The following is a 27947-nucleotide window of genomic DNA, read 5'->3' on the forward strand; positions in this document are numbered from 1 at the left end:
GGGTTCAAGCGATTCTCCTGCCTCAGCCTCCCGAGTAGCTGGGATTACAGGCATGCGCCACAATGCCCGGCTAATTTTGTATTTTTAATAGAGATGGGGTTTCTCCATGTTGGTCAGGCTGGTCTCAAGTTCCCAACCTCAGGTGATCTGCTCACCTCAGCCTCCCAAAGTGCTAGGATTACAGGTGTGAGCCACCGTGCCCGGCCGAAAGATTCTGTTTTTGAGGACTGCCCCTGAGGTCTAACACACTCAACATTGTAACACAAGACTGTAGTAAGGGCTATGGGAGTTATGAGCCAGGAACTGTGGATGAAAACCTATTACAGATATGCATATCTGTAATAACTCCACAACTACACACTGCCTTATTGCTCAGTTCTTCTCCCCATGTCTCTGACCCACCCTTGCCCCCTTCCTCCATCCTTTTCTCCATTGCAAACCCATCCACTGTGCCCTTTGGAAAGCTCACACCATGAACTGCAAACTCTTGTGCGGCTTCAGCCTCTTCTCTGAAAGCTCCTCTCACCTATCGCTTTCTCTGGAATCTGCCATCCCTGCCACCTTCTCAAAAAAGGCCTTTTATTCTCTCCATTCCACAAAGCTCAGGGTCAACACATGGGGTTTACACTGGAAGCTGAGGTTGCATCAGGAGCTGGGATCGGGGTAGACCTAGCTGCCCAATGCAGCTCCCAGACCTCCTGTAAAATGCTGACCTTTGAGGTCATGACAGCCCTCTCCCGCCATGCTCATAGCTGACCACTGAGCACCTGGACACTCTCCCTCCCCGACGTTCACAGAGAATGTGGGCACATGTCTCACAGTCTTCCCTTGATCCAAACTGCTGCCTTCCTCTTGAGTGACAGCAGCATCTTTCGGATGTCTTGGCCTGCCTAGCTTTATTCTTGTGTTCTGCCATCAAGTCGCCACTTCTGTTGCCATCGTGCCTATCAGCGCAGTGCAGGCTGTGGTGAAATCTCACGAGCTCAGGCATCACACTGACCAGGTCTGAGTCCTGTCTCAGTTGTCAGCTAGTTGTGCAATGGTGGGAAAGGGACCTACACTTTCCAAGCCTCAATTCACTCGTCTAAGGCATGGTGACAATAATGGAGGTTGATTTAAAGTCCTTTGTAAGAATTAAGGGTTATAATAGATATAAAGTGCTGTATCTGGTATACCTAGAAAACGTTTCATAGAAGTTAGTAATTGTTGTTCACGTAATGACTCTCTAGGCTAGGATTTCAGCTTCACTGCATGCATATGGTGCACGCACACGGTGTGACCTCTCTCTGTCTCAGTATCCTCATCTGAGGACCGGGATAATTATACCTCTTCATAGGGATGTCATAAAGATTAAATAATATGTGTAAGGCTGCTTGCATTTGGCTGCATTCAACAAATATTTCGTATCCTTCTCCTTATTTCTCCTTACTTTCTTGCTTATTATCTGCTCTAGGTATAGATTTCAGAGAACTAAGCTTGTTACAATCCTTCATAAAATAACCAGGCTGGTTAGGACATTTCCAAAAGTCAATACTGTTTAGTGACTATTCTCTGTTTAATCTATTTTGATTGTCCAGGGTCATCTCTTGCTATGTCATAGGTGGTTGGCTTCTTCTAGAGAAGTGAGACTATGGACAAGTTCCAAGTGAGTGAGGCAACCAGTCGGGATGTTCTACTGAAAAACTCATGTCAGTTCTAATTTGTGATTGTAATTCAATCACAGTCTGAGAACAGGAGGACTGTGGTTCAAATGTTCTGTTCCCCCCCCTTTTTTTTTTTTCTAGAGGATAATTTTTTTTTTTTTTTTTTTGAGACAGAGTCTTGCTCTGTCGCTAAGCTGGAGTGCAGTGGCCTGATCTTGGCTCACTGCAACCTCTGCCTCCTGGGTTCAAGTGATTCTCCTGCCTCAGCCTCCCAAGTAGCTGGGACTACAGGCGCACACCACCACGCCCAGCTAATTTTTGTATTTTTAGTAGAGACGGTGTTTCACCATGTTGGCCAGGGTGGTCTTGATCTCTTGACCTCATGATCTGCCCACGTCGGCCCCCCAAAGTGCTGAGATTACAGGCGTGAGCCACCGTGCCTGGCCTCCAGAGGATAATTTTTAAATGTGCTTTTGCTTTTGGAAAATGTGATTGGTATTTTTTTCTAATTTTCTAATATGACACGCTGTCAGATGCTATGGATTACTTAAACCCTCTGGCCACCTAGAAAGATCTTTAAGTGGTTCTCAACAAGCTGCATACGCAATGTAAATTGTATTATCTCTCAGGATGTGTGAGAACATCTGTTTTTCTTCTAATGCAGTAAACATATAAGGGTCTCTTGGGATATCTTTTAAATAGACTTAATACAACATTCAGGAATGATAACAAAATATAATCACAGTCATAAGGGAATGTGAGCATTTCATATTAATAACATTGGAACCTTATGCTTAATACAGTGTTAAAAGTTGACAAACATGTAGGAGTCAGAAAATTCAATTAAAATTATCACAGTACTATGAATTTAGCCACATCCTGTGTTAGTTATGAAATCCATTTAACACCACAAACAATAATATTTTTAGCCAGTTTATTCAAAAGGAAAACAGGAACTAAACCACTTTCATGCAATATATAACTCTGTTAATATGGTCAGGCTAATTTTGCTGGGAGAAGGAACTTAACTTTTGAATATTTGAATGCCCAGTCATTTAATCTGAATATCCTATTTCCTTGCATGTTGCAAAATTTCTGTCAATAAAAGGCAGAAAAGGAAATCCCTTCTCCCTGCTCATCCCTAAGAGAATGGGTTGCTGTGCCCTGAGAGCGTTTTCTGGGGGGCACAACTGCTTTTCTAATTTTCCTTCCCAGTTCTCTGTGGGAGCAGATGCTCTTTGGTTGAAAGGGTTGTAATTCAGTCCCAAGATGAGGTATGGATACTGAATCCCTAACCTAGATCTGGGGACCCCATAGCCACACACCGGGGAAATGAAGCTTGTCATTCAGTTCTCCAGTCATTGCACAGGGTTCATGGACTCTTCATTGATCCCACCCAACGCTCCTTCTCTCTGCTAGCCGAATTCACATCTCTCTTCTCTATCAGGAGGCCATAGGAGATGGGCATTCATTTTTAATACACATACATCTGCATCAAGTTTAATTTTGCCATGTCTCAATCAATCCACTGTCAAATGGGTTGTTTGAGGGCTATCGTGCTTATCAAACATTTACTCAAGAATAGCCAAAGTCAGCCAAGCAAGGAGAACTTCAGCAACATTCCCAAATGGCCCCAACTAAGTACTGTAAGAGTCAGGATAGCTAAAGAGTCTTAAGAGCGACTTCTCAGGCAGTGGCACCAACATTCATCTGGTTGTTTAAGTCAGAAATCTGAACATTATTATTGACTCCTCTTCCTCACCGTCTATCCCTCACTAAGCCTTGTAGCTACTATTTAGCAAACAGACCCTCAATACACAAATTTCTGTCTAAGGCCATGGCCACCATCCTAGTCTAATCCACCATCTCTTCTCTGGAACAGACCCCAACTGCTCTCCCTGTCTCGGTGCTGGTCTCTCCAATCTGTGTTCCACACAGCAGCCAGAGTGCTCTACTCTACAATGCAAAACCATTTGTGAGACTCCTCCTCTTAAAATCCTCAAATGGCTTCTCTTTGCCCCCAGGATCATTTTGAAACTCCTTAATGGAAACAGCACGGCCCTTTGTGATGTGATTCCCCAACCCCTCCCACATCATCTTTTCAATGAGATTTCCCACCCAATGGAAATTTTGTTAGGTCCTCAACTTCATGGTGCCTTTCTCTTGCTCAGGATCTTTGAACATATTGTCTCTTCTTTCCTCCTGTATTTGCCAAAACACCACTTCCTCTGGTAAGATTTTCCTGACATCCTCTATAAAAAAAGATTGAGGAAGTTGACTACCCAAAATGTTTCCCATTCATTCCAAGCTCTATTCAAGGCAGTAAAGTGCCCAGCTGACAGATTACATTCCTCGTCTTTTCTGAAGCTAGCAATGGCCATGCAACAGCATTCTGGCCAATAAGATAGAAGTGGAAGCTGAAGGGTGGGATTTCCAGGAAAGCTCGTTGAAGAGGTAATTCCTCATTTCACTGCTTACTCTTTCTCTTTCCCGCTTCCTAAAATGCGGTGCAGATGGCAGACCCTTCAAAGCTGTCTCAGGCAATCAGGTGATGTTAAGGCAGAAGCCCGCTTTATGATGGGTAGAACAGGAAGAATGAAGGCACCTATGTTCTTGTTCACCTTGGACCACACCAGCCCTGGCTTGCCTACCACTGGAATTCCTTTAACGAGAGGCAAATGAAAGCTTACGTGTTTAAGCCATTGCTTATTATTATTATTTTTTATTTTTTGCTTATACGCAAATGAACTTTATCCTAACCAATATTAACACTAACTGGTTCTATTGCTTGGTACCAAGCCAGTGCATGACACATGGTATATGTGCTCAGTAAGTATTTGTTGAACGAGTGAATAAATGAAAGAACATAGAGGATATATAACGTTCAGTTCTCCTGCCCAGATGTCATCTGATCCTCTTTAGGATCTGGGCCTGTAAAACTGTATCTGATATAGTTTGAATATTTGTTCCTTACAAATCTCATGTTGAACTTTAATCCCTAATATTGGAGGCAGGGCCTAGTGGGAGGTGTTTTTTGTCATGGTGACGCATGGCCTGTTGCCGTTCTCACAGTAACGAGTGAATTTTTATTCTAGTGTCCCTCTCCAGTCAATATCCAGCCCTAGCCCCAGCTCCAGGCAACCACTGATCTGCTTTCTATTGCTATAAATTGTACTTATCTTTTCTAGGGTTTCATGCAAACGGAACCATACAGCATTCACTCTTTTGTGTCTGTCTTCTTTTGCTCAGCATAATGTTTCTGAGATTCATCCATGTTGTGTGCCTCAGTAGTTTGTTCTTTTTATTACTGGATAATTCCATTATAAGAATATACCACAATTTGTTTATCCATTTACTGCCTGATGGACATTTGGTTGTTTCCAGCTTTGCACCATTTTGAAACCTAAAGGCTGCCAGTTTTGAATGAGACCCCAGAACAATGAACGTAGGCTGTGTATACAAGCTCAGGCTGCTGGGCAAGCTGCTCTGCCACTTAGGCCTTAAGACCCAACTGACATGATGGTGCTTAAAGTAGCTGCAGTGGAAAGGGAAGCTGTTTGGAGCCTTTGGCAGGCCTTTATAGGTGAACCCCAGCATAGCACCTAATGATTTGGAGCAAAGCTGTCATTCCCTGAAGATAACTATTCTCCTTTTGAGAAACATCTTCTAGCTACTATCAATAATAAACACAAAATGCATCACCATGGGCCACCATGTTGTCTTTTGACCTGAGTTGTCCATTGTGAACAAGAGTCATCTGACCCAAGGCAGAAAGTTGGGTGCACACAGCAGTGTTCCATCATCAAATGGAATATGAGATTGGGGCCAAGTAGGTCCTGCAGGCACAAATAAGCTGCAAGAGCAAGTAGCGCAGGCCCTTGGCCCAGCCAGTACTGTTACCAGGTTGACTGCTCCCTCCCAGTCTGCATCTGTGGCTTCACGGGGAGTTTCCTATGCCTACTTGATGGAGGAAAAAACAAATTGGAGCATAGTTTATAGTGCTGGTACTACCTGAAGTGCCTAGCTGAGGCACTACAGCTCTACTCTGGGGTACCCCTGAAGGACAGTGCCAAAGGAAAACCCCCTCAGTGGGCAGAACTTAGAGCAATACAAGTGGGTGTTCATTTTGCCTAGAAGAGAAGATGGCCATAAGTTACAGATTTACACAAAATCACAGAGAGTGGTTAATGGTTTAGTCTGATGATCAGGAACTTCCAAGAGACTTGATTAGAAGACTGGTGACAAGGAGTCTTGGGGAAGAGGTATATGGATAGAATTCTCTGAATACACACAAAACATGAGAATATGTATCCCATATGAATGTTAACCAAAGAGCAGCCACAGCAGAAGAGGATTTTAAAATCAGCTGAATTAGATGATTCATTCTGACAGCATTAGCCAGTCTATTTCCCCAGCCACTGTTGCCCAACGGGCTTACATATATCATGACCAGGCGGGCAGGGCTATGTATGGACACAGCAACATGGATTTCCACTCATCAAGGCCAATTTGGCTCCAGCCATTGCTGAGTGCTCATCCTGCCAAGATAGAAATCTACGGCAATATGGCACCATTCCCTGGGCTAGAAAACCAACTGGTGGAAGGTTGATTACATTGGACAATTTCCATCATGGAAGGGGCAGTGCTTTGTCTTCCTTGGAATAGACATTTACTCTAGACATGGATGTGCCTTCCCTGACTACAATGCTCTGCCAAACCCGCCATGCGTGGGCTTAATTTTATTTGTTATAAAATTTCAGCCACCATTGCTTCTGACCAAGGAAGTAATCTTACAGCAAAGGAAGTACAGATATGAGCTTCTGATCACGGGCTTCACTGGCCTCACAGTGAAGCAGGTGGCCAGATTAGAACAGTGGAATGGATTTTAAAGGCTCAGTGACAGCACCAGCTGGGCAGCAACACCTTGTTGGCCTGGGGTTATGTCCTCCAGGATGCTTTAAGTCAGTGGCCAATACATGATACTATTTCTCCCACTGTCAAGATTCATGGGTCCAAGAATCATGGGGTCAAAACGGGAGTGGCTTTTCTCACTAACACCCTGGTGTTTGAGTAGTAATTTTTCCTTCCCATTCCTGTAACTTTGGGCTCTGCTATTGCAGAAATCTTAGTTCCTATGGGGGGAATGCTTCCATCAGGGAATACAATGGTGGTTCCACTAAACTGACAGCTCAGTTCGCCATCTCCTCATGCCAGTGAATACACAAGCAAGGAAGGGGGTTCCTTTCCCACCTGGGGTGACTGATCCTAATTACCAAGGAGAAATTGGACTGTCACTTCACAATGAGGGTGAGGAGTATGTACTCTATGTGTCTGTGACTAATGTCAATAGAAAGCGACACCAACCTAGTACACAGAGGACTGATTGTGGTCCAGGCCCTTCAGGAATGAAGATTTGAGCCACCAGGCAAGGAACTTGGACTCACTGAGGTGGGCATATTCCAAGGAGAGTATTTTATCTGTATCCATCTATATCCATCTATATTCCATCTGTGTTCCCCTTGGAATTCCTATTCATGAACATGGGGAATTCCAAAGGGAATATAGAATGAGTAGCGGAAGGTAGTTATAAATGTCAGTCAAAAATCATACAAGCAGTTTGAGAAATGAGGAAGGTGATAGTGTTGAATATTTCTTGTTTATCTTGATAAAAATGTATTTGTACATATATTAACCAGTTTATTCATTTATTATTATTTTTTGAGATGAGCTCTCACTATATTGCTCAGGCTGGTCTTGAACACCTGGGCTCAACTGATCCTACTGCTTAGTCCTCCGAGTAGCTGGGACTACAGGCATGCACCACCACACCAGCTAACCAGTTTTTTCCTATTCCTCTATTCAATTTCTCTACTATAAAACGTAATATGTGTTAATGGTAGTTAACTTTATATCTCAGTATTAAGTTACAAGATATCAAAAAAGGAATGCGACTTAGTTACAAGCAGAATGAATATCACTCAAAGATGAATAAAGAGAAGAGGGTTAGTGCATTTTCTACTGGATGAGAGAAAGTTTCATTGTTAGGCGGAAGCATGATTTTGCCCTTTTTTTCACCCCCCCTCAAGTCTCACTCTGCAGCCCAGGCTGCAATCTTGGCTCACTGCAACCTCTGTCTCCTGGGTCCAAGTGATTCTCCAGCCTCAGCCTCTAGAGTAGCTGGGATTACAGGTGTGCCAGGGTAATTTTTGTATTTTTAGTAGAGGTGTTTCTTCATGTTGGCCAGGCTGGTCTTGAACTCCTGGCCTCAAGTGATCCACCTGCTTTGGGCTCGCAAAGTGCTGGGATTACAGGTGTGAGCCACTGTGCCCAGTCAACATGGTCTTTTTGGAAGGCAACTTTAGCATGGTTAAGAGGTGCGAATGGATGCTAAGCTAACACCAGGTAAGCCCTGGTAGATCTGTATTGTGTCAATGTGCCTACACTAGAGCCATGTTTCCCCAAATTCACTTTTCCTACGTACCTCTGGATTAGTGTGGGCCACTGGAGACATTTCACATGAGATGAGGAAGGTGGGAGTGAAGGAGCAGTATCTTTTTACACTAAGCAGGTCAGGAAGGGCATGTGGCTCTGTCTCACATTGTTGGGAATCTGCCCATCATCTGGTTGGCTTAGGTCAGTGGTTGAGCTCACAGCTGTTCCAGCTTCTGCTGGAAACTCCTTCAGTTTCTCTGACTGCTCTGTGATGAGGGCATCAGATTCTTCTGCAGAAAACCCCAACGTTGAAGTTGGGGCTTCATGTTGGTGAGTGATAGATACGGGTTCCAGCCCATCCTGTGGTTTCTCGCAAATTTCAGTGTCAGCTCAGTCTTGCGGGTTTTGGGTTGTCCTTGCTTCTCACACGTCATGCCTTCCTTCCCTTCCTGACAGTCTCCCCTTTAGAGTTTAGGAGTCAGCCCCAGCCACAGAAACAGCAGCCTCACTGTTAAAGGTTGAATTGTGTTTCCCCAAAAGGTAGGTTGAGGCCCTACCTGCCGGGACTTCAGAATGTAACCTTGAGAACAGCATCGTTGCAAATCTAATGAATTAAGATGAGGGCATACTGGCTCAGGATGGGCTCCTAATTCAATACAACCAATGTCCTTATACGATGGCCACAGGAAGACAGAGACACCAGCGGAGAACACCGTGTGCTGATGGAGGTGGTGGCAGCTGGATTATAACCAGAAGCCAGGAAGAGGCAAGAAGGAATCCTCCCTTAGTGATTTTAGATGGAGCATGACCCTGTCGACACCTTGATTTTTAGACTTTTATTCCCTAAAACTGTAAAACAATACATTTCTGTTGTTTTAAGCCACTCGGTTTGTGCTACTTTGTTACAGCAACTCCAGAAAACAAAACCACACTCAGACTGTTTAATCAGCCTCCTTAATTGCATATGGTCTAATCCCTATAATGAATCCCTTAAAAATGTGTGTGTATATATATTTAAAAATATAAAATATTGTCTAGTGGTTCTGCATCTCTGGTCAATCCCTGACTGATACAGAATATGTATTTCCATTTCTAATGATGAAATACCTGAGTGAAATTTCTAGGACATATGGTAAGTGTATGTGTAGCTTTTTAAGAAACTGCCAACGTGGGGGAATTGCTTGAGGCTAGGAGTTCAAACAGTCCGGGCAACATAGTGATTGATACCCTGTCTCTACGAAATAAAAAATATTAGCAGGGTGTGGTGGTGTGTGTCTGTAGTCTCAGCTACTCAGGAGGCTGCGGTGGGAGATTCACCTGAGCCCAGATCTTTGAAGTTACAGTGAGCTATGATCACACCACTGTACTCTAGCCTGGGTGACAGAGTGAGAAAGTTGGTCTCTAAAAAACAAACAAACAAACAAACAAACAAAAAGGAAACTGTCAAACTCTTCCCAACATGTTGCCGTTTTTACATTTACCATTTTACATTCTTACCAGCAATGATTGATAGTTCCAGTTGCTCCATACCCTTGCTAACCATTCCAATAGGTGTATCGTGTTATCTCATTGTAGTTTTAATTTGTGTTTCCCTAGTGACTAATGATGTTTAACATCTTTTCATGTACCTACTGGCTATATGTATATCTTTTTTAGCAAAATATCTGTTGTTATTTGAAGAGTGGAAATTTTACATTTTGATGAAGTCTAATTTATTGTTTTTTGTGGTTTTTTTGTTTGTTTTTTTACTTGGATGGCTCATGCTTTTTGTGTTATCTAAAAAATATTTGCCTTCTTCATGGTCACAAAGACTTTCTCCTATGTTTTCTTTTGGAAGCTTTATATTTTTAGTTTTTATGTTTATGTTTAAGAGCCACTTCTAGTTATAATTTGTGTGATTTTTTGAAAGGGTCAAGGTTCATTTTCTTTCCCATAAGAATATACAGTTGTTCTAACACCCTTGTTAAAAAGACTTTCCTTTCCCCATTGAATTACTTCATCAAAAATTAACTGAGCATATATGGGCATCACGAATTTTAATCCTATCAGAACTGAATGTTTCCAAGGCAGGCCATGCCCATGACTGACCTCCTTTCCTTGGATAGCCTACAAAACAGATAAAGCTAAGTCTGGAGCAAAGAAATCCATGTCTAACCTGTTGTTGTTGTTTTTTCTTGAGATGGAGTCTCCCTCTGTCACCCAGGCTGGAGTGCAGTGGCGTGATCCTGGCTCACTGCAATCTCTGCCTCCCAGGTTCAAGCGATTCTCCTGCCTCAGCCTCCCAAGGAGCTGGAATTGCAGGTGTACACCACTACACCCATCTAATTTTTGTATTTTTAGTAGAGACAGGGTTTTGCCATTTTGGCCAGACTGGTCTTGAACTCCTAACCTCAGGTGATCTGCCCGCCTCGGCCTCCCACAGTTTTGGGGTTACAGGCGTGGGCCATGGCACCCGGCCTTAACCTTTGTTTTCTTACACAACACACTACGTGATGTTTTCCATATGCGTGTGTCATTTGCTTCATTTTCCTACAAACGCATAAGCAATACACTGTGTGGTGTGAGTTTGTAATGGGAAAAGGAAGGGGTTTTGCAGAAACTACATTTGCTTCCTGCTATCTGTGTGAATGGCTATGGACTTTGCCTTCTATTTGCTTGCTTTGCACCGATACGATCAGCTTACAATTTAAGATTATAGAGAAGGTCATCTCTGTAAAGCACTCTGAGCATGTATGGAGTTCAATCAATAGCATATGAGCTACAGCAAATTCACTATCTTTGTTTCTTCAGCTACAGGATGGCATGAGGATTCATCTCAATTTAGTTCAATTCTGTTCAGAACCATGAGCTAGCCATTCATGGAAGGAAAGTCCACCTGATTGTGGCCGGGGAAGGAGAAACGACACTTTAACCAGGTTGATTTGGTTCTCACAGACACCACTGGCATGTGACATCTGGAACAGACCATGCCTGGTCTCTCTGTTCATATCACTTATCATTCAGATCAATATTGGTCTGAATATTCTTGAGACTAACTGAAATGAAAAGGAACTGTTGTGTAACCATCCATAATTCCAGCCTGTAGACCTGGGCTGTATTTCTATGCCCTGCTTGGCACTGATCCCACCTCCTGCCCCTCTCCCTCACCACCAGTCAATCCTCGTCCTAATGAACAGAGAGGGCAACCCTGAATGGGGAGTGGAGGGAAGAGATGTCATGAGATGGCAACGTGTACCCTGAAATGAGGATGAAGGCCACGTGAATGTTGTAGGCTGACAGCCGGGCATAGTGGCCCTGTTGCCATGGCGATGGAGGCATGTTGACGCAAAGTGTCTGCACAGCTCCTAGGATTTTTAACAGCAGCTAGGCAGAGCCTCGGCATTCCTGAATTGTTGCCCCCCTGAGTCACTCCTTGGCCCCAGCTGTCCTGATCTCTGTTGACAAATGGTTGTCCTTCACAGTCAAACTACTAACAGTACTCTAATTAATGAATGTGCTAATTATTCTTGCCTACTCCCAGCACATTTGTCTAACTAACCTGTCACACACAGATCAGTGCAGCATATGCATAATTATGGAGGGCGCTGGGAGCAGGGGATGGGCGGGAGAGGGGTGGGCTGTCGCTGTGGGATATTTCTTGTAAAATTACCTTTGCTAACGGTCAGATGTCGTGGGGATATGTTATTTCCTGTAAAGTGCATATGTCTTCCTTTCTTTCCTTTCTAAAAATCTCTCTTCAGGGCTGAGGGGCCAGTGCTCAGTGCTTTAGCCTGTGAGGGGATTGCCAGGCATAAATGCAGAAGGACCAGGGAGCCCCAGGTTCTGAAGACAACTCCAGTAGCACCACGTAGGGTGATTAAAACCCCAGACTTTAAAGCCAGACCGGCCTGGGCTTGAACCCTCGTTCTGCTCCTTGCTATATGGGTCTCTGCCTTGACCACATTTTTTTTTTTTTTTTTTTTTTTTAAAGACAGGATCTCCTTCTGTTGGAGTGCAGTGTTGAGATCACAGTTCCCTGAAGCCTCCATTTCCACAGTCTCAAGCGATCCTCTTGCCTCAGTCCCGAGTAGCTGGGACTACAGGTCTGCCACCACGTCCAGCTAATTTATTTTTCCTAGAGACGGGGGTCTTGCTATGTTGCCCAGTCTGGTCTCCAACTCCTGGACTCAAGCCATCCTCTAGCCTCGGCCTTCCAAAGTGCTGGGACTACAGGCGTGAGCCACCGTGCCAGGCCCTTGACCACATTTTTAACCCCTTTGAACCTCAGTTTCACTTTCTGGGCAATGGGAGGAGCGTAATTTGTCCCTCAGAGGGTTGCACTGAGGAGCAAACGTGAGGCTCTGGGCACAATGTCCAGCACAGACTAGGTCCCCACGACACAGCCGCTCAGCGCCTCCAAATTCTGGGCTGCTCTGGGCTGCGGCCAGGCGGTCTCTTGCGGGAATCCGGGCAGGCGGGGCAGGCTGCGCTCCCCTCCCTGGCTCTCCCGGCGCCCCTCGTCTTTTTGTTCTGTCTCAGCAGCTCTCTATTGAGATGAATGGCATTTCCAGAGCTTCACCTCTGATAAGTGCTCCTCTGCAGCCGCAGCCAGAATCTTAATGTGTGCTCTGTCATTTAACATTTAATGGCCGTCTCGGCTATTAACACGCTCTTCCGGGTGAAGTGGACTCCCTCCATCCCCGGGCCTCTGCACGTGCTCTGCGCGCCGGCTGCGGCTGCGGGTGACTCCGAGGAGCTCAGAGCAGGGGCGCCCAGCACCTCTCCAGGCGCCTTTGGGCCTTCTAAAGCGCGAATGGCTGGACTTTTCTCCCATGTGTGGGGCCCCAGAAGGTATGGGTCCCTGCGTTCCACGGAGCCCGGAAGGTTTCCAGTGGTGGTGGGGGCTGACCATGTTGGTCCCCGTAGGTGCTGTTTTCGTGTGCCGGCAGATTGGGATGAGTTTTAAAGACAGAAGTGTGTAGGATTGAGAAACTTCTTTAAAAACTGGAAATTTTAATCTGCGGATTATAAGCATTGGACCATCAAGTGCAACAGTAAATACACCTCTCATTCCCTCCTCCCAGTTTTTCTTTGCGGGGTTAGTCCCCCTCTGCCATATGATAATTGTGAGAACTACCAGGGTCTTCGTTCTCCTGCCATCTGGTTGACCTCTCCAAGAATGGACACCCAGGCAGCCTGGGCCAATGAGGCTGTCCTAAGAGATTAGATGAGAGAAGTCAGTCTTTGACAGGTGATGGAAGCTGTAAAATGTAAAACTCCAGAGACGGTGAAGATGTCGCCAGGAAACAGGCCTCCAGAGAGAATACGTTTGACATGCTAAGAGAAGCTGAGAGAGAGAGAGGAGAGATTGGAAGAAAGAGACAGAGGTAGAGAGAAGGGGAAGAGAGAAAGGGACAGAAGAGAGAGTAAAAAGAGGGAAGGGCAGGAGAGAGAGAATCCCATTTAAGAGTGCTACATTTAAGAGAGAGAGAGAAAGCTTTCTAGCTCCAAGGCCTAACCACATCTCTACTCTTTTCAACTTCGGTTGTCAGATTTTTAGACTCTGAGTGAATAAATTCTCCTTTTTGCCTAAACTAGTTTGAGCTAAGTTTCTAATGCTTGCAACTGGAATACTTTGTAAGAGGACTGGCCTTCACTTCTGATGCATTGTCACTAAGATGTGGTAAATGTTAGAAGGGCTAACTCTATGGGGTTCAAACTTCTTGGCTACCAAAACCCAAACATCCCCTGAAACTTACCAAACTGCAGGTATGAACTGGATCTCACTAAGGTGAATATACAAATCTTGCAAGTGCTGAGCCCTAACAAATCTTGTAATAACTCTGTGGTAGTTAATTTTATGTCAAACTGATTGAGCTAAAAAATGCCCAGGTAGCTGGTAAAATGTTTTTTCCGGGTGTGTTGGTGAGGGTGTTTCTGAAAGAGATCAGCACTGGAATCAGTGGACTGGGTAAAGAATTCCCACCCTCACCAACATGGTGGGTGTCATCAATCCACTGAGGGCCTGCATAGAACAAAAAGTGGGCAGAAGGGCAAATTCCCTCTTCTTCTTGAGCTGGGCCATCCATCTTCTCCTGCCCTTGGACGCTGGAGCCCCTGGTTCTCCAGCTTTTGGATTCAGACTGGGTCTTGCACCATTGCCCTCCTTGATGATCAGGCCTTTGAATGCAGACTCATCTTCACCAGCAGCTATTCCGAGTCTCCTGCTTGCCGATGGCAAACCATGAAACTTCATGGTCTCCATGAGCATGTGAACCAATTTCTATTATAAATCTGCAATATATATATATATGTAATGACTAAACAATGTTTGAAAGGCAGAGGAGGGTGGATCACCAAGTGGGTCAGCTCTGCCCAATCACAGAAAATCATGCTCTTAAAGTATAGAGAGAGTGCAGAGCCCAACCCAGTCACGGGTGCATGTGGAACTGTACCTCATTGTCTCCATATATATATATATATCTCCATATATACATCTCCATATATAAAAATCTATATATATACACATATGGAGATATGTGTGTGTGTATATGTGTATATGGAGATTTATTCATTTATTGGTTCGGTTTCTCTGGAGAGCCTTGGCTAATATAAAGTCTACACTCTACAAAGTGCCCTAGGTACTCAGGGAGTACCCAAGTGTGTCATGACCAGCCCGACTGCCCTGGCTACTGGCTTCCCCGCTTGCAACTCTGCACATTGCCTCCACCAGCCTTTCTCTCTCAGCTGAACCGAGGGCACTCAAGCTGGCCTCTGGCACTGTATGTCTGAGGGAGCAATATCTTCCCCTGCATTGACCTCTTCCAAGCCGAGACGCAGCCCTCCCTGCTGCCACCAGTTACGGTGGTCCATGTTCCCTTTCAAAGTGAAGTTTTGATAAAAGCGCCTCTCATCCAATGCCAAATAGCTGAGTCTGGTACAAAGGTTGCAGATGTTTTGCATTTGCCATGTAACCTCGGAGGGATTGCCATTCACACTGAGCTAAGCTGCAGAATACCAGACGGCCACCTCACCCACCCGGCAGGTCCACGCTTACACTCTCTCAGAAAGCACAGCCGCTCTACTCGTACTAAGTTGAAAAGAATTTCCAGGAAGGCGTTTCTACAATTGCCTCAGAAAAGCCAGTTGCAGTGTTTAACAATCCTTTGGAAACTTCCCTTAGGGATCATCTGTAACTCTATTTCTGCCTTTCGCCAATTATTTGGTTTGGTTTTAATTCTTTGGTTTAATCCATTAATTCCTTGTATTACTTTTCTCTGAAGAAATGGAGATATCAGCTGTCCCTCCCCACTGCCATTGATTCCTTCCTTCATTCAAACCTTATGTGGCTGCTACTGAGGGCCCTACTGTGTGTTAAGTGTTCACTTTTTTTCTTGGAATTCAAAAAAAGAAGGACAGTGCTTGGGGCACAGATCTTTTGGTGTTGTATACATTTTGTTTAAAGTTTCATTTTACGTGTGTGTGTGTGTGTGTGTGTGTGAGACAGAATCTTTCTCTGTTGCCCAGGCTGGAGTACAGTGGCATAGTCATCGGCTCACAGAAGCCTCAAAGTCCTGGGCTCAAGCGATCTTCCCACCTCAGCCCCCCAAAGTGCCGGGGTTACAGGCTTATGCCACTCTGTCTGACTTGAAAGTGTCGGGTTTTCTTTCCCTTCTTTCTCTTTGCTGAGGTCAGAGATGATGGCAGTTTCCAGATTCTCTGGTGCCTGTGCTGGGCTCATGCTGGTCTTAGTCTTGGATCCAGGATTCATTCTGGAGACTCCCAGGAAAGTTTCCCATGACAAGGAAGTGTGGGAGAGTGCTGGCTTTGTCTGCTCCTCTGCCAAGCCCTGCTTCCCCTAGTAGCTTGCACTGAACCACAGCCAGGGCATTTTGGTGGCTAGTTTAAAAAAAAAAAAGGAAGAAGGAGGCACTGTGTCATTGTGCTGGGGATCTTCAGAAATTCTAATGATGAAAGAGTGCAAGCTCTCACTTCCCCTTCCTGTACAGGGCAGGTTGTGGGGCCGGAGCCAGAGCAGTCCTCTCCGGAGAGCCTGAAGCAAACATGGATCAAGAAACTGTAGGCAATGTTGTCCTGCTGGCCATTGTCACCCTCATCAGCGTGGTCCAGAACGGTAAGGAAAACCTTTTACTCAGGGAAGGACAGAAGGGGAGATTTTCTTTGATGGGTGTTTGGAAATCAGGCTTAAACTATTGTGTCTGTGTGTGCGCATGCACACACACTTTTACCTTACCTTTATTTGCTTCTTTTTATTTGAATGTGTAGGGTTGTGTGTATTTCTGTGTAAATTTGGCGTTTTCCTCCTCTTAGTCTTTCACTTTCGTGGTGATGACTGGTCCCATTTTTAGAGCCAGGGCTGCAACTTGAAGGCTTTTGCTAAAACCCTCACTGAACTGTCTATGATCAGCATTTTAGCTATTGATTAATGTAGCCAGGCAAGAGGTGGAAGGTAAGAAGACTAGAAAGGGAACATGATATACACATTTACGCAGACACGGGGCTTTTCTAACTTCTGCAGTGCAATTGAAGTTCCCAGTCATCTGCAGTCTAAAAAGAGTGATTTTGGTAGGTGTGTAGGAAAAATCATCTTATTATTTTTCCTCTATATTACTTTTTTCTTTTGTTCTTCTGAAGAAACATGGTTTTATTTTTGTGACACCTTTTTTTTCTCTAGCATGTATAATTTTAGAAGCATTTTTCATATGCATTGTATACTTCGGAAAGAGAGAGAGAGAGAGAGGAAAATTGTCCTGCTCGGCATTTGCATTTCCATTATTCCACTATTAGTTAAAAAAAAAAACAAAAAAAAAAAACAAGCAGGATACCTAGATCTGGAAAAGGGATGGCTGTGTAGAGCTGTCTCCCTAAAGTTCTGAGTTAGGACTGCCTCAGACCACTTTCATAAGTATCTCCAGTGCCTTTGTGTTTTATATTTATTAAGATAGAGAGGCCGGGCGCGGTGGCTCAAGCCTGTAATCCCAGCACTTTGGGAGGCCGAGACGGGCGGATCACTAGGTCAGGAGATCGAGACCATCCTGGCTAACACAGCGAAACCCCGTCTCTACTAAAAACACAAAAAATTAGCCGGGCGAGGTGGCGGCGCCTGTGGTCCCAGCTACTCGGGAGGCTGAGGCAGGAGAATGGCGGGAACCCGGGAGGCGGAGCTTGCAGTGAGCTGAGATCTGGCCACTGCACTCCAGCCTGGATGACAGAGCGAGACTCCGTCTCAAAAAAAAAAAAAAAAAAAAAAGATAGAGAAAAAAAAGAGTAATTACTAAGGGCAGCTGCTGTAGCTTCGTGGTGATTACTGAACATTGACACGCTGTCACGTTTTGGAACTTTGAGTATTGAATCACTTTGGGATATTCTATTTTCCCCCATCTTGAGTGTGGACAGATGATGGTGATGTAGCCTCCTGGGCACAGAGCAAGCCTCCCCCTCAGCCTCCAGGGCAGAAAGGCCCAGCTTCGTACACTCCAAGTATGTTTTCTATAAGAACTATACTTTGTGGTTCTCTGACCCAAACATTTTTATACTAAATTACATACAACGAAGTTGTGGCTCAGAGAGGGAACAAATGGCTTATTTAGGCCACCATTTCCTTGAGCCCTTACGGTTTCACACGGGGCTCCCTTGGCCCTGTAAATTGGCAAGGATTCCTTTATTCAACCTGCATACATGTACAGAGACCCTGCTCTGGGCCAGATAGTATTCTGGGTACGGGGGAATAGAGCAGGGAACAAAACAGCTCCAGTGATGGACAGGTCAGCCTGCGGCCACGCCTGCAGTCTCTGCGAAGGTAGCTGTAGGGGTGGGCAGGTGGCCAGCACTTATTCAGCTCTAGTATTCACTTATTCACCTCTCCCCTGACACCCATCAATAAAACTGAGGGGCATCGGTGGACAGGGGACCTTGTGCCCCCTCACCTGTCTGTGCAGTTAGGGCTGAACTCTGCTATGAAGTTTGAGTTCACTCTGTCCGGCTCCCTCTCGATTCAGAGCTGAGCTGGGGGAAGCTTCAGAGCTCTCCATTTCAAGGACAGGCTCTCCTCACCTCTCCTAACGGAGGTGCACTAGGGAACTGGCCCTGCTCTGCCCAGGGCTTTATCCTGGGCTTTGCCATCATGGTTTAGCAAACCCTGTTCAGATTGAGGTGGGTGTGAGATTTTGAATTCTTTTTGACAGATAGGATTAAATCTTCTTCTGTGGGACAAGTGGGAGGTGGAGGTAAGATTAAAGATGGCCAGACGTCTGAGTCCTGACAGCCACAGTTTGGAGATCTAGATCCCCTTGGGAGCCAGCTGAGGCAATGTGTGGTCAGAGTGACTTTGCACAGTTCTCCTGCCTGTGCTCAGTAAGGGAATTTCTGTGGTCCCAATGAAACCACAGCAGAGCCCCTCATATACCTCTCAGTGGAGGTGGCAAAACATTCAATAACTTGGGAGATAACACGACTATTTGTTTTTAACTGTGAGTTTTTAGGTAATCCCAAAGATCCAGATGTATGTCCAAGCCTCTTTTTGCAATTCTAATTCACCTCAATGTTGCAACCATAGACCTACCTTACAGAATTAAAAAAAAATATGCAAAAACCCTGCCTTTCTTCTTCCTCATACCCTAAAATGCCATTGTGAACACTTCCTGTTAGTTAAAGAAAGATTTCCATGGTGTTACCAGGCACTGCACCCAGTCTGCGTCCTAAGACAGTGAGGCACAGTTCCACATACACCCATGACTGCACTGGGCTCTGCACTCTCTCCGTACTTCGAGAGCCTGATTTTCTGTGATTGGGCAGAGCTGGCCCACCTGGTGCAATGTCCTCCTCTGCCTTTCAAACATTGTTTAGTCATCAAGATCTTCAAACTTGTAACCCTTTCCAGCTTGATCCAGCAGAATGCAGATTTAGAAAAACAGAACGAGTTTCAAATACATTGTTCTAAGAAACCTGGACCAGAACTATCAAAACTTGGTTTCCCAGAGAATGCAGCAAATGGGCTCATTGGCCAGTACTATGGCACTGGCTTTTGAGAGAAGAAAGGCTTCATTGCATGGCTGGCTAGCAAGGAGACAGGAGTTGGGCTCAAATCTGTCTCCCCAATTTGGGGCTTAGGGCAAGTTTTAATTACATAGATGCATTTCTTATGAGTAGCAGGCAGAGAGCCTCCAACTTCTCCAGCCAAGGTACCAGCAACTTGGACATGATGCAAACCTGGGAAGCACATACTGTATTTGGAGAAAGTGATTGGGGAGAAATGTGAGCTGAGGGGAGGGGCTCAGTGCCCCTGAGCTACACTTAGTGATGGCAGAGGAAGGATGTGGAGGCTGTTCTACATCTGCTCTGGTTGTAGGGGGAGCTGGCAGGCATTAGCAGTGTCCTCTTTCCCCCAAGAAAGGCAGGCTCCTCCAAGTTTTGGCGACATTATGGCCCTGCAGTCATAAGGATTTGTGAGCATAGTGCTAAGGAGGGAAATGGAGCTGCTGTTACTACCCCAACACATACACACACTCACAAGAAACCTCCCAAGCACCATATTGGAAGACTTTGCCATCCAACCTGGGGTTTGATAGGCTCTAGAAACAGAATCATAGACTCATGAAGTTCCCCCAAAGCAGGAATCTTCCTTATAGTAACCCTCACAGCTGCTTCTTCCTGAACACTACAGAGTTCAGAAAACTCACCACCTTCCAAGCTTGCCTTTCCAATTGTTGCATGGATTGAAAGCTTGCGTTGTGTGAAGAATGGTGCTTCCTGCGGTGCTTAGTATTATCTCATGTAATCTTTGCACCATTTAATCCTCGCACTCACCCACTCACGCAACTGCCTTTGCAGAGACTAGAGGGGTCACTGTAGGCTGACCTTTCCTTCACTGTACCTGTTTTGTTCCCTGCTTTAGTCCCCTGCACCCAGGACACTGCCTGGCAAAAAGACAGGTCTTTATAAGTGTATGCAAGTGAATAAAGAAATACATATTATTATTATTATTATTGAGTTTCACTCTGTCGCCCAGACTGGAGTGCGGTAGTGCAATCTCAGCTGACTGCAACCTCCGCCTCCCAGGCTCAAGTGATTCTTATGTCTCAGCCTCCTGAGTAGCTGGGGCTACAGGCATGTGCCACCACGCCCGGCTAATTTTTGTATTTTTAGTAGAGACAGGGTTTTGCCATGTTGGCCTGGTTGGCCTCGAACTCCTGACCTCAAGTGATCCTCCTGCCTTGGCCTCCCAAAGTGCTGGGATTACAGGCATGAGCCCAGCCTAGAAATACATACTACATGATTTATTCCTGTTTTACAGATAAGCAAAGTGAATCATGGAGAATTTGGAGCGTGGGTTGAAAGTCCCAAGGTCAGGAGTCGTGAAGCTGGGATTAAAACCTAATCACCTGACTTTAGAGAGTAGACACTTGCTCCATGCATATTGCCTCCAATTCATTCATTCAAGCACTCACTGTTCAAGAAGTTCTGTCTTATGCTGAGCTGAAATCTGCAGCCCTGTGCCTTTTATCCAGCAGTCCTGGTGCTGTTCCCTAAAATCACTTAGACTGTGCCTGCTCTTTCTGTGTTTACGGTGTCAGCTGTCACATCCCCCTCTTCAGCCTATCGTTTCTGGAGTCCCTTGCCATTGGGTCACCTCTCCTCTTCCTGTGTGCTTTCTAAGAACACCTATGCAGATAGGTGTCTTCTGTACAGGGAAGCTGTTCCTGAGATATGGACTCCAACTCTGTTAGAATAATCTACGTATGAGTTACTTTTTCCAGAACTGTGTGTCACTGCTGAGTCATAGGAACTCTGTGGTTAACTAAAATCTCAAGATCTCTTTATGTTTGTTGAGAAACTTATTTAACTTCTCTGGCCCTCAGTTTCCTTCACTGAGCAGTGGAGTGATTGATAACCTCCACATGTGGTTGCTGAAGGTCTTGCACAAGATGATATAAAGTAGCCAGCCGTGCCCACGTACAGCAGATGCTTCAGAAGGGTTTGCAGCTATCTCTCTATCTAGGTCTTTGTCTCTCTCACACTTGTTCTGGCTTACTGCTAGCAGCTAGCTGCGATAAGTGTGTTTATGGTCTTTGCATGCATTGTTTCTGTAGCATACTGCAGGATTACAAGAGGTTGGGGAGTGAGGGGGCGGTGAGGAGTAGCCAAAGGCAGCCAACTCTTCCAAGTTATCTTAGAAGGAAGGAGAGGTAAACCCTAGTGGAATGTTGGACTGAGGCAGGTTTGTTTTTGTTTTGTTTAAAGGGTAGGGAAGATCTGTGGGTGTTTCCAGGATAAAGAAAAGGAGAGAAGATGATATTAAAGATTCTGGAAGTGGGAGAAGGAGCAATGAAACACAGACTTGAAGTCAGTGGCATGGACAGGGTCAAGATCGCAGGTAGAGGTCACAGCCTTAGAGAAAAGGAAGGGGCTTGGTTCTCTGAGCAAGGAGGGAAAGAAGAGAGGTAGATGCAGAGAACTACAGCGTGTCGTGCTGCTGGTTGCAGAAATAACCTCTGACTTTTAATACAGTCATCCCTCCGTATCCCTGGAGGATTGGTTTCAGGACCTCCCTTGGATACCAAAATTCATGGATGCTCAAGTCCCTGATATAAAATGGCATAGTATTTGCATTTAACCTACACACATCCTCCATATACTTTAAGTAATCTCTAGATAATCTCTAGATTACTTGTTTTGTCTTTTTTTTTTTTTTTTTTTTGAGATGGAGTTTCACTCTCGTCACCCAGGCTGGAGTGCAGTGGTGCAGTCTCAGTTCACTGCAACCTCCGCCTCCTGGGTTCAAGTGATTTTCCTGCTTCAGTGTCCCGAGGAGCTGGGATTACAGCCCCCCCTCAACTCCCCCAACAACTGGCTAATTTTTGTATTTTTAGTAGAGACGGGGTGTCACCATGTTGGCCTGGCTGGTCTCGAACTACTGGCCTCAGGTGATCTACCTGCCTCGGCCTCCCAAAGTGCTGGGAATACAGGTATGAGCCACTGTGTGTGGCCTAGATTACTTATAATACTTGATAGAATGTAAATGCTATGTAAACCGTTGTTACACTGTATTGCTAAAAAATAGTAACAAGAAAAAAATCTATACATTTTCAGTATAGACAAAATGTTTTGTTTTGTTTTGTTTTGTTTGTTTTAATATTTTTGGTCAGTGGTTGGTTGACTCCAGGAATGCAGAACCTGCAGATACAGAAGGCTGATTATACTAGCCCTGTTCATGTGTTCAGAGGCAGGGAACACCATCTTGGGTTCTGGAAAGAAAACAATTAGGATCTTCTGTCATACTCTGGCAAAAACAGGTCTTTCCACAGGTGTATTAAACCCTGTGGAACTGGCTGGGCCCAGTGGCTCACGCCTGTAATCCCAGCACTTTGGGAGGCCAAGGCGGGTGGATCACAAGGTCAGGAGATTGAGACCAGCCTGGCCAATATGGTGAAACCCCGTCTCTACTAAAAATACAAAAATTAGCTGGGTGTGAATGATGCACGCCTGTAGTCCCAGCTACTGGGGAGGCTGAGGCAGAAGAATCGCTTGAACGCTGGAGGCGGAGGTTGCAATGAGCCGAGATCACGCCACTGCACTCCAGCCTGGGCGACAGAGTGAGATTCTGTCTCTTTAAAAAAAAAAAAACCTGTGGAACTGATGAAATCCTGCGGGGAGCTTCACGGTGACAGCAAGAGGAGAAACACATCCCCATGTGACCCACAGAGTTTGAAGTCCCGGCTGCACTGCTCCCCAGCGGTGGGGTGAGTCTGGAAGGTCGCAGGGTTCTTACCCACAGAGTGGGAACAGTACTACCCACTGCAAAGAGTGGGTGCAAAACTCAGTGACAGAATACACGGCAAGTGCCCATCACATTGCCTGGGATGAGGTGGGCCCTTCCTTTATGCAAGAGACCCTACAGATACACTTAAAGTGGGCACATTCCTACAGAAGGAGTGTTATTTGTATCAAAAAGAAACACATGAAAGGCTTTTATTCCTATACATAATAAAGCACCCTTTTAATGTCTTTTTGAGGCAGATAATATGAAATTGATGAAAAGGAACCCTGTGGTTGGATCCCTGACAATCACATATATCCCCTTTTTCACTCTTGAAAAAGGAGTAAAGGAATAAAATAGAAAAGGAGAGAAGGGAGAGAGACCTTCACCCCCTCATCATCCAATCTATAGTCAAACCCTCCAGACTGTGTCTCCTTGGCGTCTCTGACACCCCCACCGCCACCACCCCAGTCGACTCCTATCTTATCCCCCGTTCCTGGATCTGATTCTGTGAAGTGCCTGCTACACTAAACACAGGGTGGCTTTCTGATGACTACATTCCTCTGCTTAAACCTGTCAGTAATTCCTTGTTGTTCTCAGACAGAACTAAGTTCTGAATTTCTTCACACGGCTCTCAGCAAGGTCACAGTCACCCTGCTAGGCCCAGGTGCAAATCTCAATGGTCATCTTCTTAACCCCTGGCTCAGTTATTGCTTTGTCATTGGGGCTCACGCCCCCACCCTCTTGCATGCATCAAATGGCCCCTTACCATGCTCTTCTTTCGCCCATAGCTCAGCACACCGTGTCATTTCAATTTATGTATTTTGCTTACTGTGGATGATCTGTTTCCTCCTCTGCTGCCCTCACCAGAGCATCAGTTTCTCAAACCAAGGCTCTTTGTTTTGTTCTTGGATGCAAGCTAAATGTCTGGCACGTGGCAAGTGGTCATAGACACATGTCATTGAAAGAACAATTCATCACCTCCCTGTTTGGCCTTGTCTGTGGTTCTACCAAATCCCACTTTCTCCCCAGCGCCCTCCATTCCCCCTCCTTGGCTGGACATTCTGAACCAAAACAGTTCTTTCCCCTGGACCTTCGCATATTCCGTTCTCCTAACATAGAGTGGCCCCTCTCCCTCCCTCTGCTTGGCTAATTTCTACTTGTTCTTCAGATTTTATCTTAGGTGTAATTCCCTCTAGGAATCCTTCTGTGACCCAACATGGAATTAAGTTGCCTCCTTTGACCCTGAAAGCACCGTGTACTCAATCTTATCTTGGCATGACTCGCTCTGCTGTGAGGAACACCTGCTTTCCTTGTTTGTCTATTCCTTTAGGCTGTAAGATCCTGGAAAGTGGGGGCCGTGCCTTGCTCACAACTGCGTTTCCAACACCAAACGCAGCGTTCAGTAGAGAGCAGCTGCTGAGTACATTTCTGCTAAATGACAGTTGATGGTGGACATTTAGGGCTGTTTGGAGGTCAAGTCAAGGAGGCGTTTAACATTCTAGTAAAACAAGGAAGTAACAGACTCCAGAACATGCCCACGATGAGCCGAGTGCAAACCTTTTTTGTTGGCAGGATTCTTTGCCCATAAGGTGGAGCACGAAAGCAGGACCCAGAATGGGAGGAGCTTCCAGAGGACGGGGACACTTGCCTTTGAGCGAGTCTACACTGCCAAGTGAGTCTAAACCCTGATGTTGCTAACGGCGGGGGCAAGGGCAGGGGGGTCTCCTTCTAGGAGTGATGACACCCTTAATACCACAGGTCTGTCTGAGCCAACTTTCTGAGCGCCAGGGAGCTAAGGAAGGTGGGATTTCATCAGAGAGGCGTTGTGGACACCCTTCATCATCTTAGTGAGTGCTAGTGTCAAAAGAAAGGGAGTGGGGATATGGGGCGCGTTGGCGGAGTGAGGTGTGATCTCTGCAGCTTCAGAAAGATCAGAGAGAGTCATTTGATTAGGGAAGTTGACCTATTTCCTGTGGGGTTAGACCAGGGGTGTTACTGTGAACACCGGCCATGACTCACCAGCCGCCTTCAGAAGCCACAGGCAGGACACGCTGGTGACAGCCTTCAACTCACCTGCCCCTCGCTCTCCTGCAGGTGGAAGTCTGGAGGTGACACCGGTGCATTTTCTAACACAGGGGCTCCTTGAGCAACTAGAATAAGAACAAAAAGAATGGGGACATTACGCAGGTGCTTTCCCCCTCTCTCATTCTTTTCTTTGAATACAAAGGCTGTTTGAAAACACCCGAGCAGCTCCTAAAGATGGGTGGAATCTATTCAGGATGCAAATCCGAAGGAATGTTATTCAAATCCTCCTCTCTCCTTTATGCGGAGTGTATTTCAAGGCTCAGCCAGCGGTAGGTGTGTTGGGGAATATGGACTATGGACTAGGGGCCTGTCACGGAGGAAGGCCTCATGCTAGGGAGCTAAGGGAGGAGCTGGCCTTCAGTTCCAGCCCACGAGCAACTTTGATGTCCCCAGAGATCCTTCCAAAGGGGGAGTCATGGTCACCCAAGAAAAATGCATTCAGAATGCCAAGAATGGGGCAAACGCAGGATAAAGATTCACACCACAGGGCTGGAGTCCCTGGGCTCGCTGCTGGCACCATGGGAGGGAGGGTCCCCTTCAGGGGTACCATTGTTTTCCCGTGAATTAAACTGGCTTCAAGGGATCTCGACTGAACAGGCCTACATCACACTCACCGATATACTTTCTCTTCAGTCCTCCTCATCTAGGTATTTTTAATTGTTTCAGTGAGGTGTAGGCAAGCGGGAATTGGAGGGAGCGTCTCCTCAGCTCCCTCCCTCCGCTCTGAAATTGCTGGGCCACTCTTGAACACATTAGTACGGTAGTCACAGTCTGATCGCCTGGCCCCTTGCCCTCTTTGGGCATTTTCCTTTCGGACAGTCCCTGAACACTCACAGTGCTGCTGCAGCGGGCCACCTAGGTCTCCCTCTTTCTGCATGCTCCCACCTGCTCTGGGCTCCACTCCCTTCTCCCAAGCACTTCTGTCCAGGGCTATTCCAGCAGTCCAAGCTCAAGGAAATCCTTTGCTAAACTGATTATAGAGAGGTTTCTATTTTAACATCTAGGCCTTCCATGTATTAATTCTCAGAATCAACTTAAGATGTTTAAAGGTGTGATTTAAGACATTTTAAAACCATTTGGAGGAGAGTACAGAAATTGTGTCGGTTGCTGTCAGCCTCTTTGCACCATCTGCAGAGAAAATTACTAGAGTCCCACCTCGGACATATCCACATGCAAGAGGTGCAGAGAAAGTGTCTCTGATGAAGCAAGGTCGAAACTTCTCCCCAGACGAAATCCAAAGCAAGCATTCCTACTGTGCTATATCAGTTTGGAAAGAGAAACTTCTGCCAGGTGACTGCATTCTCACTGGTCACATTGTGTTCCTATGGACTCCTCAGCTCAACCAGTTTGGAGAAGTTACGGTGCGATTTCACCGTATGTGGTTAGAAGTTAGGTTTCCATTTGGCTGGCAATGAAGAAGAAATGGAGCAGGCCAGGCTGTGTAGTTTCTGCCATGTCCCCCCAGGAGTGAACAGCTCTAAGAAGCCATGGCACTCAGACCTGGTGTCACTGGTTGCCAGCCTCCATATTGCAGAAGTGCCCTTTGGTTGGTGGCTGTGCTGTGTCATTTGGAAGTTCCATAGTCATTGTGGGGCTCCAGAGATGAAAAGTGTAAGAGGAGAGTGGAAGGTGCTTATTGCCGCTCGGGCATCCCCACTGTGTGGGTGCTTCAGCCCAGCCCTCAAAACCCACGGGTCTGTACACTCAACCTCCATGAGAGGGAAGGCGAAGGATGAGGGAGGGGACAGCCAGCCATGGAAAGGTAGGAACTAAGCAGGCAGGGTGGCGAGTTTTCCGTAAGATAAAAATTGTCTGAATACTGCTGAGGTTCTGTTACAAAGACCGCTTCCTCCCTGGGCCAGCAGTGTATCTGTGTGCCTGTCTGGGTTGTAAAAAGGGCCAAAGATCAATGCAGCAGGCAGCTACATGCTGGCAAAAGCCAGAGGCAGCTGGTCTGTTCGCCTGTGTCAGGAAACCACTGGGAATAGGGTTGTGTGTTATTCTAGGAGAAAGTCGTCCCAGGAGCAGCTTCTCCAGGGGCATCCAGGAACACTGAAAAGGGTTGCAAGATGACCCATGAGGCTGCAGGAAGAAATAAAGCTTTACTCATTTTTAACATATACACGGACAGTAGTATGTGTATATAGTTTATATGCAAATATACTTGTTATAAGGTTGCATGCTCAAAACTTGGTTGATGGGGTGTGGGATCATAAATGTTTAGTGACCATGGCTATCAAGGAAAAATAGCATGAAGGACAAATGATACTGGTGGATTAAAGAGACAGATGCATGTATTTTTAGCATAAAACACAACTGCTGACTGATAGAGATAGCTCAAGACTCTGGGGCAGCTGCTGAACAGATACCCCAGGCAGTGCGGCTCATCAGCTCAGACTTGGCCTTAATTAATGGGCTGTGCCTTCACCCATCTCTCACGAGGGCAGAGCTGAGTCAGGGTCTGAGAGCTAAAAGGAATTGGATCTGGACTCTGTTCATGTGTATATTTTAATTCTAATTGATTAATTTTTTTGAAAGACAGAATCACCCTCTGTTGCCCAGGCTGGAGTACAGTGGCACGATCTTGGCTCATTGCAACATCGGCCTCCCATGTTCAAGTGATTCTCCTGCTTCAGCCTCCTGAGTAGCTGGGATTACAGGCACATGCCCCCATGCCCGGCTAATTTTTGTATTTTTAGTAGAGACAGGGTTTCGCCATGTTGTCTAGGCTTGTCTTGAACTCTTGACCTTGTGATCCGCCTGCCTTGGCCTCCCAAAGTGCTGGGATTATAAGGTGTATTGTTTTAAGCCACTCAGTTTGTGGCCACTTGTTATAGCAGCAAGAGGAAACTCATACAATCATCATGTGAACTCACAGGAATATGGTGAGTTAAGAGAGGATGGATGTAAAACATCCATGGTAGAGTGAGAACTCTCCAGGGAGTGAGGACTGTGTCCGGCACACAGTGATCGCCCTCTCAGTAAGCTAACTTTCTGAGCACCAGCTTTTTTGAATTGACCTTGGTGTC

At 45.9% G+C, this 27947-nt stretch overlaps 2 protein-coding genes across 12 annotated transcripts in view; one reads left to right on the forward strand and one right to left on the reverse strand.

Moving 5' to 3' along the window:
• Window positions 1–27947, forward strand: part of ALOX5AP (arachidonate 5-lipoxygenase activating protein) — a 734005-nt gene that overhangs the window by 692959 nt on the left and 13099 nt on the right. Inside the window, exons 2-3 of one of the 2 annotated variants that reach the window (XM_050766947.1) lie at window positions 16062–16188; window positions 24406–24505. In XM_050766947.1, the coding sequence (XP_050622904.1) occupies window positions 16119–16188; window positions 24406–24505 (170 nt within the window). In that variant the 5' untranslated portion in view covers window positions 16062–16118. Of the gene's footprint in view, window positions 1–16055; window positions 16189–24405; window positions 24506–27947 lie in introns of those variants that run through there. The other variant, XM_050766948.1, reaches the window with a different exon arrangement.
• The window catches only part of HMGB1 (high mobility group box 1), a 979364-nt gene that overhangs the window by 247606 nt on the left and 703811 nt on the right, over window positions 1–27947 (reverse strand). The window lies entirely within an intron of this gene.

This window comes from Macaca thibetana, chromosome 17 (genome assembly GCF_024542745.1).
Source record: "Macaca thibetana thibetana isolate TM-01 chromosome 17, ASM2454274v1, whole genome shotgun sequence".
NCBI classification, from domain to species: Eukaryota; Metazoa; Chordata; class Mammalia; order Primates; family Cercopithecidae; genus Macaca; species Macaca thibetana.